The 14,404-nt window shown below is 29.0% G+C and overlaps 1 protein-coding gene across 4 annotated transcripts in view; it reads right to left on the reverse strand.

The window, feature by feature from the left end:
- The window catches only part of LOC129958757 (E3 ubiquitin-protein ligase TRIP12-like), a 108,126-nt gene that overhangs the window by 29,863 nt on the left and 63,859 nt on the right, over window positions 1-14,404 (reverse strand). For all 4 annotated transcript variants that reach the window (XM_056071427.1, XM_056071426.1, XM_056071425.1 and 1 more), the window contains exons 15-25: window positions 14,291-14,340; window positions 13,614-13,770; window positions 11,058-11,208; window positions 8,675-8,796; window positions 8,479-8,585; window positions 4,235-4,353; window positions 3,781-4,144; window positions 1,934-2,342; window positions 1,015-1,090; window positions 823-932; window positions 503-706 (exon numbers count right to left, since the gene is read on the reverse strand). In XM_056071427.1, the coding sequence (XP_055927402.1) occupies window positions 503-706; window positions 823-932; window positions 1,015-1,090; window positions 1,934-2,342; window positions 3,781-4,144; window positions 4,235-4,353; window positions 8,479-8,585; window positions 8,675-8,796; window positions 11,058-11,208; window positions 13,614-13,770; window positions 14,291-14,340 (1,869 nt within the window). The remainder of the gene's footprint in view (window positions 1-502; window positions 707-822; window positions 933-1,014; window positions 1,091-1,933; window positions 2,343-3,780; window positions 4,145-4,234; window positions 4,354-8,478; window positions 8,586-8,674; window positions 8,797-11,057; window positions 11,209-13,613; window positions 13,771-14,290; window positions 14,341-14,404) is intronic.

Raw genomic sequence — 14,404 nt, forward strand, 5'->3', positions numbered from 1 at the left:
ACAATAATTACATTTTAGAAAAAATTATCCTTTTTCAAATTAATTAAATAAAAATAATAGAAGTTTAGACATGATTTAAATGAAAAGTTAATGCCGGAAACAGCTTCAAAAGCATTGGAGTTTTCATTCATGAACCAAAGCTTTCAACCCTTTGCAATACACCAATCTTATAAGAGTGCTGGAAGCCAGGTCCAAGTTAATTTGTAGAACAAAATAAGTTAATTTAAATAAATAGGAAAGAATAAATAGAATCAATGGAATATACATTTTAGGGAAACTAAATTAGGAATTTTATGTTCAGTGGTACTGAATAAGTTAATAACCACAATAAGTTAAAGAAAAACATTTATAAGTATAAAAAATGCCAACATTTTTAAACACTTTCTTTTGACTGTATTATTCAATCCTTCAAATACTCAAATTATGCAAACATAATAGATAATGGACAATAAATAAAAGTTTGAGTTATCAATTGCTATTCAATAACAATAATTTTACTTACTGGAGTGCCCATAAAAACATGTAAGAAAGCTCTTAAACGACTATCAAGAGCAATGCTTCCAAATGGAAGTGGCCCATCATCTGAAGTTGTGAGATAAAGTAACAGCTTTTTAACTAGGCCACTGTGAATAACCTCAAATGAAGAAATATCACTGTCCATCACCACACTACGAATTTCAAACAAGGCTTTCAAGTTACTGTCAGCCTAAAATTGAGCCAAGTTATAAAAAACAAGGTTATACGATCTGTAACTAATTATTACAAATGTACAAATAAAAATATAAATTTTAAGTTGTTCACGATTAATTGTAAGCGACATACCAAAGAGTCCAGTTGGCATACAGCAGCAGTTAAGCGATTCAATACATTCATGGCCGGATGTGGTAATCCTGTCTGTTCTATACTGAAAAATTCTTCATCAAATTTTAGAGCTACAAGAAAGAAAAAAAATATATAAGTTTTTAATTTTTAAAAATCAAAGACCAGTTTTTGCTTCATATTATGATAGCTCACCTTGTTCCTTAATCCAAGCTTTAATTTTTTCTCTGTTAGTATTTGGAAACGGTGATCTTTGAACCGAACATGGCTCCTGAAGAAAATACAGAACTATACTGTATAGTTAAAAATTTTACACATAAAATGTAAAACAATTATCTTTCTTCAACCTAATGTTTAGCATTAACTTAAAATATTTCAAATGCCCCTAAAATATGTGGCCTGTCATTTTTTTTTTCTCTCCTTCACTAACAAGCAGTCTTAGCATGCAAAACTGAGAACTTTATTATTATCTGCATATCGATATTTCTGAAATTATTTTCCAATTTAATGACAAGATAAATTAAATAATACAACATTAGCCAAAGCATAGGACATTTCTCCAATGAATTAAAGAAAAAAACGCAGCATTTTAATAACATTTCAGACGATTAAGGAAATCACCCCCCACATTAAGCTTAGAAATTAAGAAAATTTTCATTTTATCACTACAAAACATTCAAAATTCATTAGAACTCAAAATAATTCGATTATTTTTGTTATAAATATTCTAATTCATAATAAGAATTGGGAATACATTTCGAAGCATCCTGAACCGTTATTCAGAGCATTAAAATATCTAATTTCTTGAATGGAAAAATATATAAGATTTGTTCTTAGAAACATCATCATAATAAATGTAGTTCAAAAAGATACATCGACTCTTAGAGATAGGCTATCATAGTTATTAGGAGAAACTTGCAACAATAAAAACAATTAATCTTCAAAAGAACTTCATAAAAATATGTTCTGTGTCATTAAACTTTTACTGCACTATTGATTATATCAAGAAAATGTCAAAAAATACAAGTTACCATATTTTATTTCATAAAAATTTGCTTGCTTATATGACAATATAAACTAGACAACAGATTTTCAAAAGAAAAAATAAACTTACTTGTGTAGAGCGACCACTAACTGGAGAACTGCTACTCCAACGACCCCATCTTGCTGGGTTTAAGTTGGCAAGGAAGGAAGAGGTCTTTGCAGCAGCAGAACTTAGTTTTCCTCGCCCTGGTGCTGCTGCAGTAGAATTGTTCGAGCAAGTAGTGGGACTTGCAATGCTGCCTAATACAGGACTGGCATTAACTGTTGAGTTCTGGCAACTAGTAGGAGTGCATGCTGATAAAGCAAGCATCGAAGAACCCAACACTGGATTGATATGGTTGTCTAACACTCCTCGGCCAAGTCCCCGAATGCCTGAACATGAAAATGATTCTCTAGACGTTTCTTCAGTACGAACCTTTCTACTAGTTGGATTGCTGCGTTTGGGAGTTCTCTTCCTCTTCAACACATCACTGAGTCTCCTTAAAAAAACAGTACACTCAGGCTACAGACATATATACATATGTATATAAGAGGCACATTTTATACTACACAAAAGGAAAGAGATGAGTAATTCTTACTTGTTATCAGTTATAGTTTAAGGTATAGTTTTTAAAGAGAAACAAAATGAAAAGAAGGTACTGAAGACACTCCTGCTTTAAACAAGTTTAAATAGGAGTTATATCCGAAATGAGAGAAAATATTTCTGGCAACGTCCTTTCTAAAATGTATACACCAGAATCTTTCAATTTGTAAATTAAAACTAGAAGATGTATGATTTCTTTCAAACAAACAATGTAAAAAAATTTAAGGCAATTAATATACACTTCCAACACATTTGCAATCATCCTTGAGAACAAAGCTGGTGCACAAAATAAACACACACAACAAAAAAATATTTTTAATAAGGCAAGTAAATCTTAGAAATAGGAAAAAATACATAGCCTCTTACTATAAAATGAAAAAAAAAATCTACAGCTTAAATAAACAGCAGAACTTGATTACAAAAAAATATTTATATATATATATATATATATATATATATATATATATATATCAGATTACATTGAAAATTTGATGATAGAAAAAGAATTATATAGCAGCTCATATCATTATATTTTCAATTTATCTTGTTGGCTATAGATCCAATAAAATAAAGTCAATTGCAACAACTATTTACAAGCTGTTCAACATCTTTTGAAAATCCCTTCAATTCTAAAATTCATTTGAAAGGTTTTTTAGAATATTATTAACAGTTTGATGCTTTTAAGATATTTCGCCATAACAATATCTTTCGATTTTGACTAAATTACAAAAAAGATTCAAAATTTTTTCATTCTCTCTAAATCATTTCCAGTCGCATACAAACACGTGCAGCATTTGCGAGCAGAAAAACTCGTTTCTACAAGTATCTTTTGATATATCATAAAAATAAAGTATTATACCTAACAAAATTTTACATTTTAAAATGGCCACTAATAGTTATTTTAGCCAAAAGCTGCTACAATTTTGAGTTTTGATATATATGGTTGTGGAAATTCAAATTGCCTTTAACAATTTACTTTCAGTTTTAAACAGGCGAACATACAGAAAATTTCCATTTTCATTTTTACAAAGTGACTTAGCACACTCTTGGCAGCAAAAATGTTAATCTCTGAAATACCTCGAGCAAAATCATGTGCTATGGAATCTAAGCATTATCTGTCAGGGACATAAATAAACGTGGAATATGCAAATACCTCAGAATGAAAGAAAAAGGAGGCTACTACAAGAGCGATAAATGAGATGAATCATGAGATATCTAGTGAATAAATTGCTTAAGATTTCGTCGGCAGTAAAAGGATTGGTATATACTGAAAATGGATAGAATTTAAACATACACACACATAATTAAATCATTATTTTCCTTTGAAAACTAACATTTGTGAAACGTTACTGCTGTGACTCTCATCCCCTCCTGGTGATGCACTAGTTGATGACTGTATTCCTTCAAATGTAGTTGTGACAGAAGATGAAGTACTCCATAAGGTTCCACCAGGAAAGTGCATTGCATTATCAGATGAAAGGTCACTCGCTGAGACTGGTAAAACACTTGGGCTAAAAGTTGCCAGATTATTATCACAATTTGTGATTGCAGATGCTGCTGAACTAATAGGTATCAAAGCAGGAAGTGAGGCAAATGACTGTACATTATCAGATCGATTACTGGAGCCTTCTTTATTCTGATTAGGTGAATCAGAAAAGATAATTAATTTAGTCAGCCATCTAACTTGATGCATAACACCTGTAAAATGTAATAAAATAAATTCAATCCAATTTTTACTTTTAAATAATACATCCAATGATTACTGAATTAGCAAATGCAAAACAATACCTTCTCGACGAAAATAAACTCCAAATATCGCAGGGAGTTTTTGCATAAGTATTACAGCCATCTGGAGAGCAGCAACAACAACTCTGAGATCTTGCGCAGCAAGCATAGCAGCAACATGACTTTAAAAGAGATAATGACAATAGAAAGGAATTTAAAATTGACTATAATAAAAATGTCAAATTTTGGGAATCAAAACATATAAAATATAAAAAACAATATTATATTACAGATATTTTTAGATAAAATACCATATAACAACCAATTAATATTCTGATCTTATAATGAATTGCAAGATTGGTAGATGTTTTTTTACCGTCAAATATTGAATTCTTCCAAATAAGAATATTTCATCATTTAATTTTTTAGAACTAATAAAATGCAAGTCTATTTATATTTTTCATGAAAATTTAAGGTATCATAGCAGTAAGGCAACTTAGCAATTAAATAAATTTATTAGCTGAAAATTGTTTAAAACACAAGAAAAGAGCAAACAAAAATTGCCCATAAGATGTAGCAGCATTTGATAATTATGGAATATTCAGGGAAAATTATCTAGAACATAAATAACATTTTGGGTTAAAATGTCAGTTCTTAGAATAAATTCCTATGTTTGGGATTTGAAACACAAAGAGATCAACAATTTGATGCTTTAACAATTGAGATTATTGGTAAAATTTCTATGAGCATTTAATATGCCTTTCATAACTCAAATTAATAACAATTGAGTCTTTTTTTTTTTTTTTTGTCCATAAAAACAAATTTTGGAAGTGCTGTAATCAATGTTGTAGTGGCTTCTCAGCAATAGTCAAATTTTATCATTAAAATTATCAAACAAGAACCATTAAGTATTATTCTAACACCCTTTATCATATAAATAAGTATCATTTAAAGGAATAGCCATTTAAACTCTGAAACCTTTACTAACTTCAAAATTTCTAATGGCAACTTCCACTTCCCTCTCCAAACTTAAAAACTGTATCTAAATTTAAAATTGCATATTGATTTGCATTTTTTACTGCAAGAACTTTATTTAGCAGGAAAGATATAATAATAAAATGGTAGAAAGAAAAAATCTAACTTATTCAGAAAATTGACTAAGATGCAAAATCGTGAGAGTTTAAAAAATATCTATAATCTAAACTTTATGAATAGCAATATTCTTAGAACCCAGGAAAATATTTGGATGAGATATTTTACAAATAAAAAGTCCAAATTAAATCAATTGGAATTAAGAGTACTTTAAATAAAAATAAAGTAAACTAACATATTCTATTAAAATGTGAAGAGTAATAAGATCCTTATAGTGGTTACCAATTGGAGAAGGTTCAACTAAGAGAAAACATTTGTAAGTCATTTGATTGTGACCAATACATAACCTGGTTAAAATGACATAATGGAGTTTGTTTTAATGAGAAACCAATTAACACTTTGTTGACCGGTGACGAGATAACTCGTCTTTTCATGCCCGAACGTTGTTGACCGGTGACGAGATAACTCGTCTTTTCATGTCCGAACGTTGTTGACCGGTGACGAGATAACTCGTCTTTGCACTTTGATATTTTTTTCTAAGTTCATGAAATGCAAATATTTTTTCAAAAACTTGCAATGCAAAATTTTGTCATGTTGGCTTTTCAAAATCAAAATTACTTTTCTGATTTCTGTTTCCATTGCATTGTAAAAATTTAAAAAATTTGAACCATGTCGGAAGAACTTTTTAGCGAGTTATATGCGGATGTTTCGTCGGATTGTCCGAGTGATTTCGAGTTCAGTGATTCTGATAGTGATGATTCAGACATTAGACCATCAAAACGACAAAGAAGAATTCTTTCCGATAGTGAAGCAGATAGTGATGAAGAGTGGAATGATATTGATATTGTTCCTTCTTTGGAAGATTATTCGAGAAATTCGAGAGTACCGAAGTTCGAATGTGATCCACCAAGCATCGTTGATGTAATCGATTCGTTTTTTGATGAAGAATTTTTCAATTTAGTTGTTTCTCAAACAAATCTATATCACACCCAAATGAAAGATTTGCATAAAAATTCAGCCAAAACTTTACAGTGGAAGGAAGTAACAACGAACGATATGAAAAAGTTTCTTGGATTGTTGGTATTGATGGGACAAACGAAAAAAACTTGCTGGTGAGATTATTGGTCAACTGACCCTTTGGTGGAAATACCAATATTCCCTAAAACAATGAGCAGGATGAGGTTTGAACAGATCTTCACATTTTTCCACCTCAGTGATAACGTTGAAAATGTACTTAGTACAGATAGGCTTTATAAAATTAGACCTCTCTTAGACTACGTTATTTCCAAAAGTCAATCGATGTATGTACCGAAGCAGCAATTATCATTAGACGAAGCAATGATACCATGGAGAGGACGTCTAAAATTCAAAACATATAATCCTGCAAAAATTACAAAATACGGAATTTTAGTGAGAATGGTTTGTGAAAGTGAGCCAGGGTACATTTGCAACTTTGAAGTTTATTCTGGTGTTGGGAAAAAACTTGAAGAAACAATATTGTCAATTTTGCAACCGTATTTTGGATTTAATCATCACGTGTATCAAGATAATTATTACAACAACGTTTCAACAGCTAGTATTTTACTTGAAAATAAAATACGTGCATGTGGTACCATTCGCGAAAACCGTGGCTTGCCAAATTTACTTATAGAAAAATCCAAAAATCTTCAGAGAAGGCAAATGACATTTTTACGAAAAGGACCGATTCTGCTCCTCACATGGAAGGATAAAAAGTTAGTGCGAATGATTTCAACAATTCATGATGCGTCTATGATAACAACTGGAAATCGAAATAAAAATTATATAAACGATAAAATAAAACCTTCATGTATAATTGAATACAATAAAAAAATATGAAAGGAGTCGATCGTGCAGATCAATATTTGGCAAACAGCAGCATACTGCGAAAAAGCATCAAATGGTCCAAAAAAACAGCATTTTTTTTTTATCAATTGCCTTCTATTTAATGCTTTCGTGATTTATTCGAAGAAGTGCCAAAATAAAATAAGATACAAAAAATTTCTCTTAGAAGTAGCTAGGATATGGCTATCTTCGGAATCAATTGAAAGCAACACACAACCAGCACTTCTCATGCATCTAAAAGAACTCCACACAAAGATCCTGTATCTAGGCTTTCAGGAAAACTTCTGGACCACGTTTTAGAATCAATAATTACTGCATCTAAAACAAATCCAACAAGAAAGTGTCGAGTATGCTCTTCAAAAGGAAAGCGCAGCGAAACGAGATATATTTGTAAGACATGTTGTGTACCTTTACACGTCGGTGAATGCTTTAATTTTTACCATACAAAAAAAAATTATTTGTTATTATTATTATTATTATTATTATTATTATTATTAGTTTTACTATTGTTTTGTGCAAATAAAATGTTTTGAAAATCACTTCGAATTTTATTCAATTACATTTTTTGCCCCGGTGACATGAGATATTTTCTATATCAAATAGCGGGTGCCATGCATACATTTTTGTGCGAAATGGCCGGTCAACAAAATAAATTTTTGTATGAAATTGCCGGTCAACAAAGTGTTAAACAACAATAACAAAATGAAATTTCTTGTTTGTCTCCATGTTCCACTGATCTTGCAATTAACAAAACCATCGGATAAAGGACTGCTCATATATTTATATAAAGAAGGTATTATGGTTAAAATGCACTGCCACATTGCAATATCTGCCAATTAGTTTCAGATATACTCAGATAAAAAGGAATCCAAGAAAACAAAACTAGGCTATTCTTCAGTCATAGATGAACAACGCTATTCTTCAATACTTGTAGGTTATGGTTGTGAACAAGTAGCATTTGGCCATTGTTAATAAAATAATAATATATTTTATGACAATAAGTCAATAATATGTTGTCAAAGTTGTTCCAAGTGTATGGTAAGAAAGGGGATCATGCAAAAAATGTTTAAATGAAAACAAAATGAATGGTGCCAGATTCATGATTATTGGGGTATTTTGTTTTCTTAACCTACCCGACTGTACATTACATCTTCATTACTCACATTTCCTCCAACTAATTAAACAGACTTTTTAATAAGACACCCAGTAAGCTAAAATATTACAATTATTTTTTAGACTAAAAATAATTATTTGTTCTTGTAATATTTTTTTTAACAACATTTAACATCTTAAACTGAGAAATTAAATACATGTATATAAAGTTCTGTATTGAACAACAACAAAATATTTACCTGGCAACAGTTTGATTTTTTAAAACTGTTTGAAGTAATTCAGGCGGAGCAAAATATATCATGCGAAGTAAAGCTCTCAGGCACTTATGCCTCACAGCTGGCCCAGCCTAAAACACAAAATCAAGAAAACTGTATTGATTTCCATCAGTAAAAATTACATGAACGCAACATGTCAACCCGGAGGTAAAATACTTACAGAACTGCTGTAAACTTCATACAGAACAGCAAATAAGGATTTGATGCAAGATGCAGCTAAATCTGCATTTGCCTGCAGGCAATCAATTCTAGAATCTGGACTATCGACAATTTGAATAGAACCTGGCAAAAGCACATGATGACATTACTTTGAGGAACGGGAAGTAATATGGCATTTACAAACATATAAAAACTAAATTCTAATCTAATAAAAAGTATTGAATATGTTTTTTATTGAAGGAAAAAAATTTCAACAAAAATTTAAATAGCTGAAATAAGAAAAATCTTTTCAATATTTAGAATATTTCCAATATTCCATATACAGTACACTCCCGATTATCCGCGGAATTGGGTGGCGCGGCCGCCGCGGATAACAAAAATCGCGGATAATCCGAAAAAAGCTAAAAACGGGTATTGCAAAACAGAAAACAGTCATTCCAACTTTGAAAAATCGTTTTATGTACAATAAAACGTAAAATAAACAGCAGGAAATGTTTAACTAACGCTTAATATTTTAGTATATCACTCAAAACTAACCTAAAATGAATTTTGTCAATGAAAACAGAAAAGTGCTTTGTACTTACGAGAGGCGTCAAGGATACACAGAAAAATTAATACATATGTACTGTTTTAATACTGTAATATATTATGTAATTACAAAAGCATAACTGTAAAACTACACCTTTTTAAAGAAATCAGTCATTTGTGTTTGCTTCTTGCTTTGGAAGCATTTTCTCTTTGCTTGAAAACAAACAAACAAACAAAAAATACTTAGTGCGACAGGCGCGGATAATCGCGAGTCTACTGTATTTCCAATATTTATTTCTTTAGAATTTAAATAAAACTATATTACATTCAAGATCAGAATGAACGAGAATTGCACTAATATGTGTGTGTGAGATTATTTAACATTTAACTGAATAAAGTACATAACCAGTTTTACAATATAAATCAATATTTGATCTGTATATTTTATTTTGCCTTTATTAAAGTAAATTCAAACACAAGAGCAAATATTGTTATTATTCTTAAACAATGAAATGCAGATTAAAAGATACCAAAGCTGAGGCAAATACAATGAACATGATCCATTTTCCCTTAAATAAAAGAAATATAACAATGCAATTTAACAATATTTAAAAAGCAATGCTAAGGAACTGGATATAAAAAGTTTATTTATGATTCAATTTTCTGTTGGGCGGGAGGGAGACCTCGTTTACATGGCAAGTTGTGACAATCTATTTGCATAAAAATTGTTGCCCTCTTTTCAGCAGAAGTGACATTTTGGAACATTCAAATCAAAGTGACTTAATATCAAGTACTATATCTCAAAAAGTACAAAAAAACAAATATCAGTTTTGTGTGTGTGGCACCTTGCATTTTATTTTTTAATCACATCGAAAGGTTATTCATTCTTTTCTTCTCATATTTGGAAATAAAAGGCAGTAGCGTGTGCATAAACCTTTATGAATTTCCTACCCTCATTTCAAAATAAGGCAGGTCTTATGAAAAATATATTTCGTATATTGTATCATTTATTTTTATTTGAATAATTATTTAGTTCCGGCATATTTAAAAATAAATAACACTAAAACCAACTGGTTTTTAATTAAAATAGCAGCAAGTATATTCGTAATTCCACAAGATTTGAACAAGATTCTCAGAATCCAGTTATTCCCAGATACTTACAGTAAATCATAACATAAGTATTATTGCCGAATTAATAGTGAATGAATTTTTATCAGACACATCCGAGTCTTTTATTTCCTAGTCTCTGAACTGGTCTTGTCGTTCCAGAATCTTCATTTACTTGCGTCATTGAATTAAATGTATTGTTACTATTTTTACCTCTCAACAAATGATAAAGGAGACAATACAGTAACAAATTCTTCTCAAGAAGGACTCAACATGAATATGAAACGAAGCTTAAAATGGAAAGAATAGATAATTCAGATACATCTTGGTTGTGATGCCTGTCACATCTAAAAAAAAAGATGTATTTCTTAGATCAATGATCAAATGATCAAATTTACTAGCCATTAGTAAAGAAACTAAATAAAAAGCTATTATTAATATAAATCGATGAAAACAAAACTTCTTAGTCACAAACTTTTGCCTTCTTAGCATTATGTACAAGTTTAATATGTTAAGCTAACATTTCCTTCACTTTAGCAATTTTCGTCATCATGATAAATTGTTAAAATTTGCTCAAAGAATTATTCTCGCAAAATTTCACAGAATAATAAAAAAATCGATATAAAAATATCAAAAATCTTCATTTTTAAATGCCCTAAGGAACATAAATAAAAAAAATAGTGATAATAGAATTTCATAAAAATATTCTAATTAATTAATAAAACAAAGCATGTTCATATATAATATACCTGTCAAATTTCCAGAATTATTAACACGTCTCTGAACTGGTCTTGTCGTTCCAGAATCTTCATTTACTTGCGTCATTGAATTAAAATCAACTGTATAAGTTTTTCCCATAGCAGACAGACTTATTTCATCTTCTCCAGAGAGATGAGCAGCCTTCAGAAAAGAAATATGAGATTTATTAGTATTTATCTATTAAGGAAAAATAACATTTTATGCAATATAAAAAAATTCATAGAAAAATTATAATGTGAATAATATATTAACAGAAATATACAGAAAAGAAAGGGTACAAAGAAAAACTATACTAATTTTTCTGGATTTTTTATTGAAGATATAAGCAAAATGATCACAAAAATATGTTTATACAGAAGTAGCCCAAACTGCTGAAATCTTTTTGGGAAAAAAATGCATTTTGGCTATTTGATGCTCATAAAAGCAACAGTATAAGCAATAATAATAATAATAATATTTATCAGTTTAAAAATAATTTAATCAAGAATGTAACATATTAAATTATGTTCAACCTTTTTCAATCATTTTTTTAAAGTTGTAGTGGAACTAGAAGGGAAAAAAAGCACACTTGGTTTAAATAGCTAAAACATAATTTTTTCAATTGAATGTAGTCAATGAAAATGGGTGAAAAAAGGCATCTGATTATCAGTTGAGTTCATCACATTCGCACGATGCTTTGAAACGTAGTATGGGTTGTTTTTCCATATATTTTGTATATATTCCATATATTTTGTATATTTTCCATATATAAATGTTAAAAAAAAAAAAAAAAAAAAAAGTTGAAACCAGGAATTCTTTCAAATAACAGCATTTTTGGGTAAAGCATGAACAAATTAATATTTTATACATTTATTTGCCATTTTCTACATTATCACATAACAAACTAGCAAAGTATGAAATATTGCTGCCTTATTTATTTTTATAAGAAATAAAATTAAGCACAGTTCAAAATACAGATGTTTACTTTCTTGATACTATAAGTAAGTTCACATTTTATTTTGTTTTCATTAATAAGTGAGGCCTAAACTTTGATTTTTAAACTTTAATTTTCCTTAACATAACCAAAAAAATTTTTAATGGTATTCTACTATTCTTCTTACTCTTTGCATTTCTACAGAATACATTTATTTTAAATAAAAGTCTTATATCCTTTCATATATTGCTGAAAAAGGATTTGTCATTCCACAGAATGTCTAGCTGTTACAAACAATGCTAAAGAAAGAATGCAACATATTCAAATAAATCTCGTTGCATATTGTATTGCATACTTTGCCAAAAGATGTCCAAGCATTCAATAGAATGCTGGTATTTTATATACTGTCAATATATATATATATATATATATATATATATATATATATATATATATATATATATATATATATAAAGTATTAAAATCAAGTTAATAGGAAAATCAAATAAACCAAATAAACCTTTTTTTTATTTGGTTTATTTGATTTTCCTATTAACTTGATTTTTATACTTTTGTATCATTTCATCTGTGTTTTAGAAATAGCTGCATTTGCGCTCTCTAAATACTATGAAGTTTTTCCTGTTCCTTTTTTTGGTTTTAGTTTGAATAAGAAAATAATTTTTAGTTGCGATTCCGAAACTATTTCGTTTCGTTTTCAAAATATTTCTTACTTTAGATTGGTTACTTATACTATTAATTACACTTCAAGCAAACTTTTATTACAATGCATTCTTTGTTTACTATTAAATTTTATTTCTGTTAAACAGAGCTGCAACTCACACCTGGAATTTTCCCTGTGTTTTCCCTAAATAGATCATGCATATGAAAAAGTATGAGGATAGCAATCATGTGCTAGTCACAATACTCCCCAACCCGAACCCCACCCAGTTTCAGTAACTCCACTAGCATTCAAGTATCTGTAATCATTATTCCAAACCTGGCATTTTTCTCAATCCTGCAAACTGGATACATGTAACATTGTTCAGTTTTTAGACTTAATGCAACAATCTTTAATTGCAATGTTGAAAGAGGTCTTCATTTACTAGATGCAGCAGGAAAAAAAAAAAAACTCTAAGAAATTTAAAATGACCTCTACTTTTCTCGTTTTCAAGAAAATTTTCAAAATTCCCTATATTTTTACAAGTGATTTTTTAAATTCCAGTGTTTTACTGATTTTCTGAGTGCCAAGGCAGCCCTCATTAAACTTATTCCCAAGTCAATGATTTGATATATATATATATATATGCAGACACAGAATATAAGAGAATGCTTCAACAAAATACGAAAACAATGATACAGATAATTTTATAAATATATTGCAATCTAAAATAAGAAACATTTTATTTTTAAAACAGTTCATATTTCAGATACATTAAATAAAATATAACTACAAAAAAGCAGTCGAAATTTTAATCATAATAAAGAAATGAAAGCATGAATTATAAGAAATGCAAGTTAATGTGAAGTAAATAAATTGAATGCCATTATAAATTAGGATTAAAAATGAGGAGAGAAAAAACTAAATACATGCATACACAATAAAATCATCATATTACATATGAACAAAACATACCTCAATAATTTTGTTGTCAATACTAGTATACGGATGCCATAATCCCCGATCATCTCTCCACTGCCAAATCACAATATCTTGTTGGTTATTAATCGGTTTCATGAGAAGCGAATCTATGGCAAATATTCCATCAGTTGGCAAACGAGGCATAAGCTCACTGAAACATACAGGATAGTAAAAAATTAATACAAATAAATTTGAATTTAAAATGACATAACATTATATAACAACATTATATGCTATATTATAACATTATAACCAAATGTTTCAACAACTACATGACATTTCTTTTCTACAAAAAATTCAAAATTACTATTAATTGTATTGCTAAATTGTATTAGGTTAATACAACTTATTAGCATTAATTTCAGATATTTGCATATGTTAAAATAGACATTGTAAAATTAAAATAATTAAAAAAAATTTACATGTAAAATCACGAAGAAACAATTAACTGAAATTTAAAAACTACATAAATATAACTACTAAATTTCTCATTTTATAATCAGATAATGAAATCAAGACTTATTTAGCAAAATAACAAAAAGAAAATTTCTAATTGCAACAATTTTATTGTTACATGACTTTTCTAACATCAAAAAAGTAATTTAATTCAGAAATAGTCACAAAAAAATTACAACGCATATATCAATGAGAGATACACAACTTTTACTCACCCAATTAAAGAAGTGATTTCAAAAAGTTCTTGGGGACTTCTTGGAATAAGCTAAATAAAAATAATTCAAATACAAGTTTACTGATAACAATGATAAAAAATAAATGATACTATT

Source organism: Argiope bruennichi, chromosome X1 (assembly GCF_947563725.1).
Source record: "Argiope bruennichi chromosome X1, qqArgBrue1.1, whole genome shotgun sequence".
Taxonomy (NCBI): Eukaryota; Metazoa; Arthropoda; class Arachnida; order Araneae; family Araneidae; genus Argiope; species Argiope bruennichi.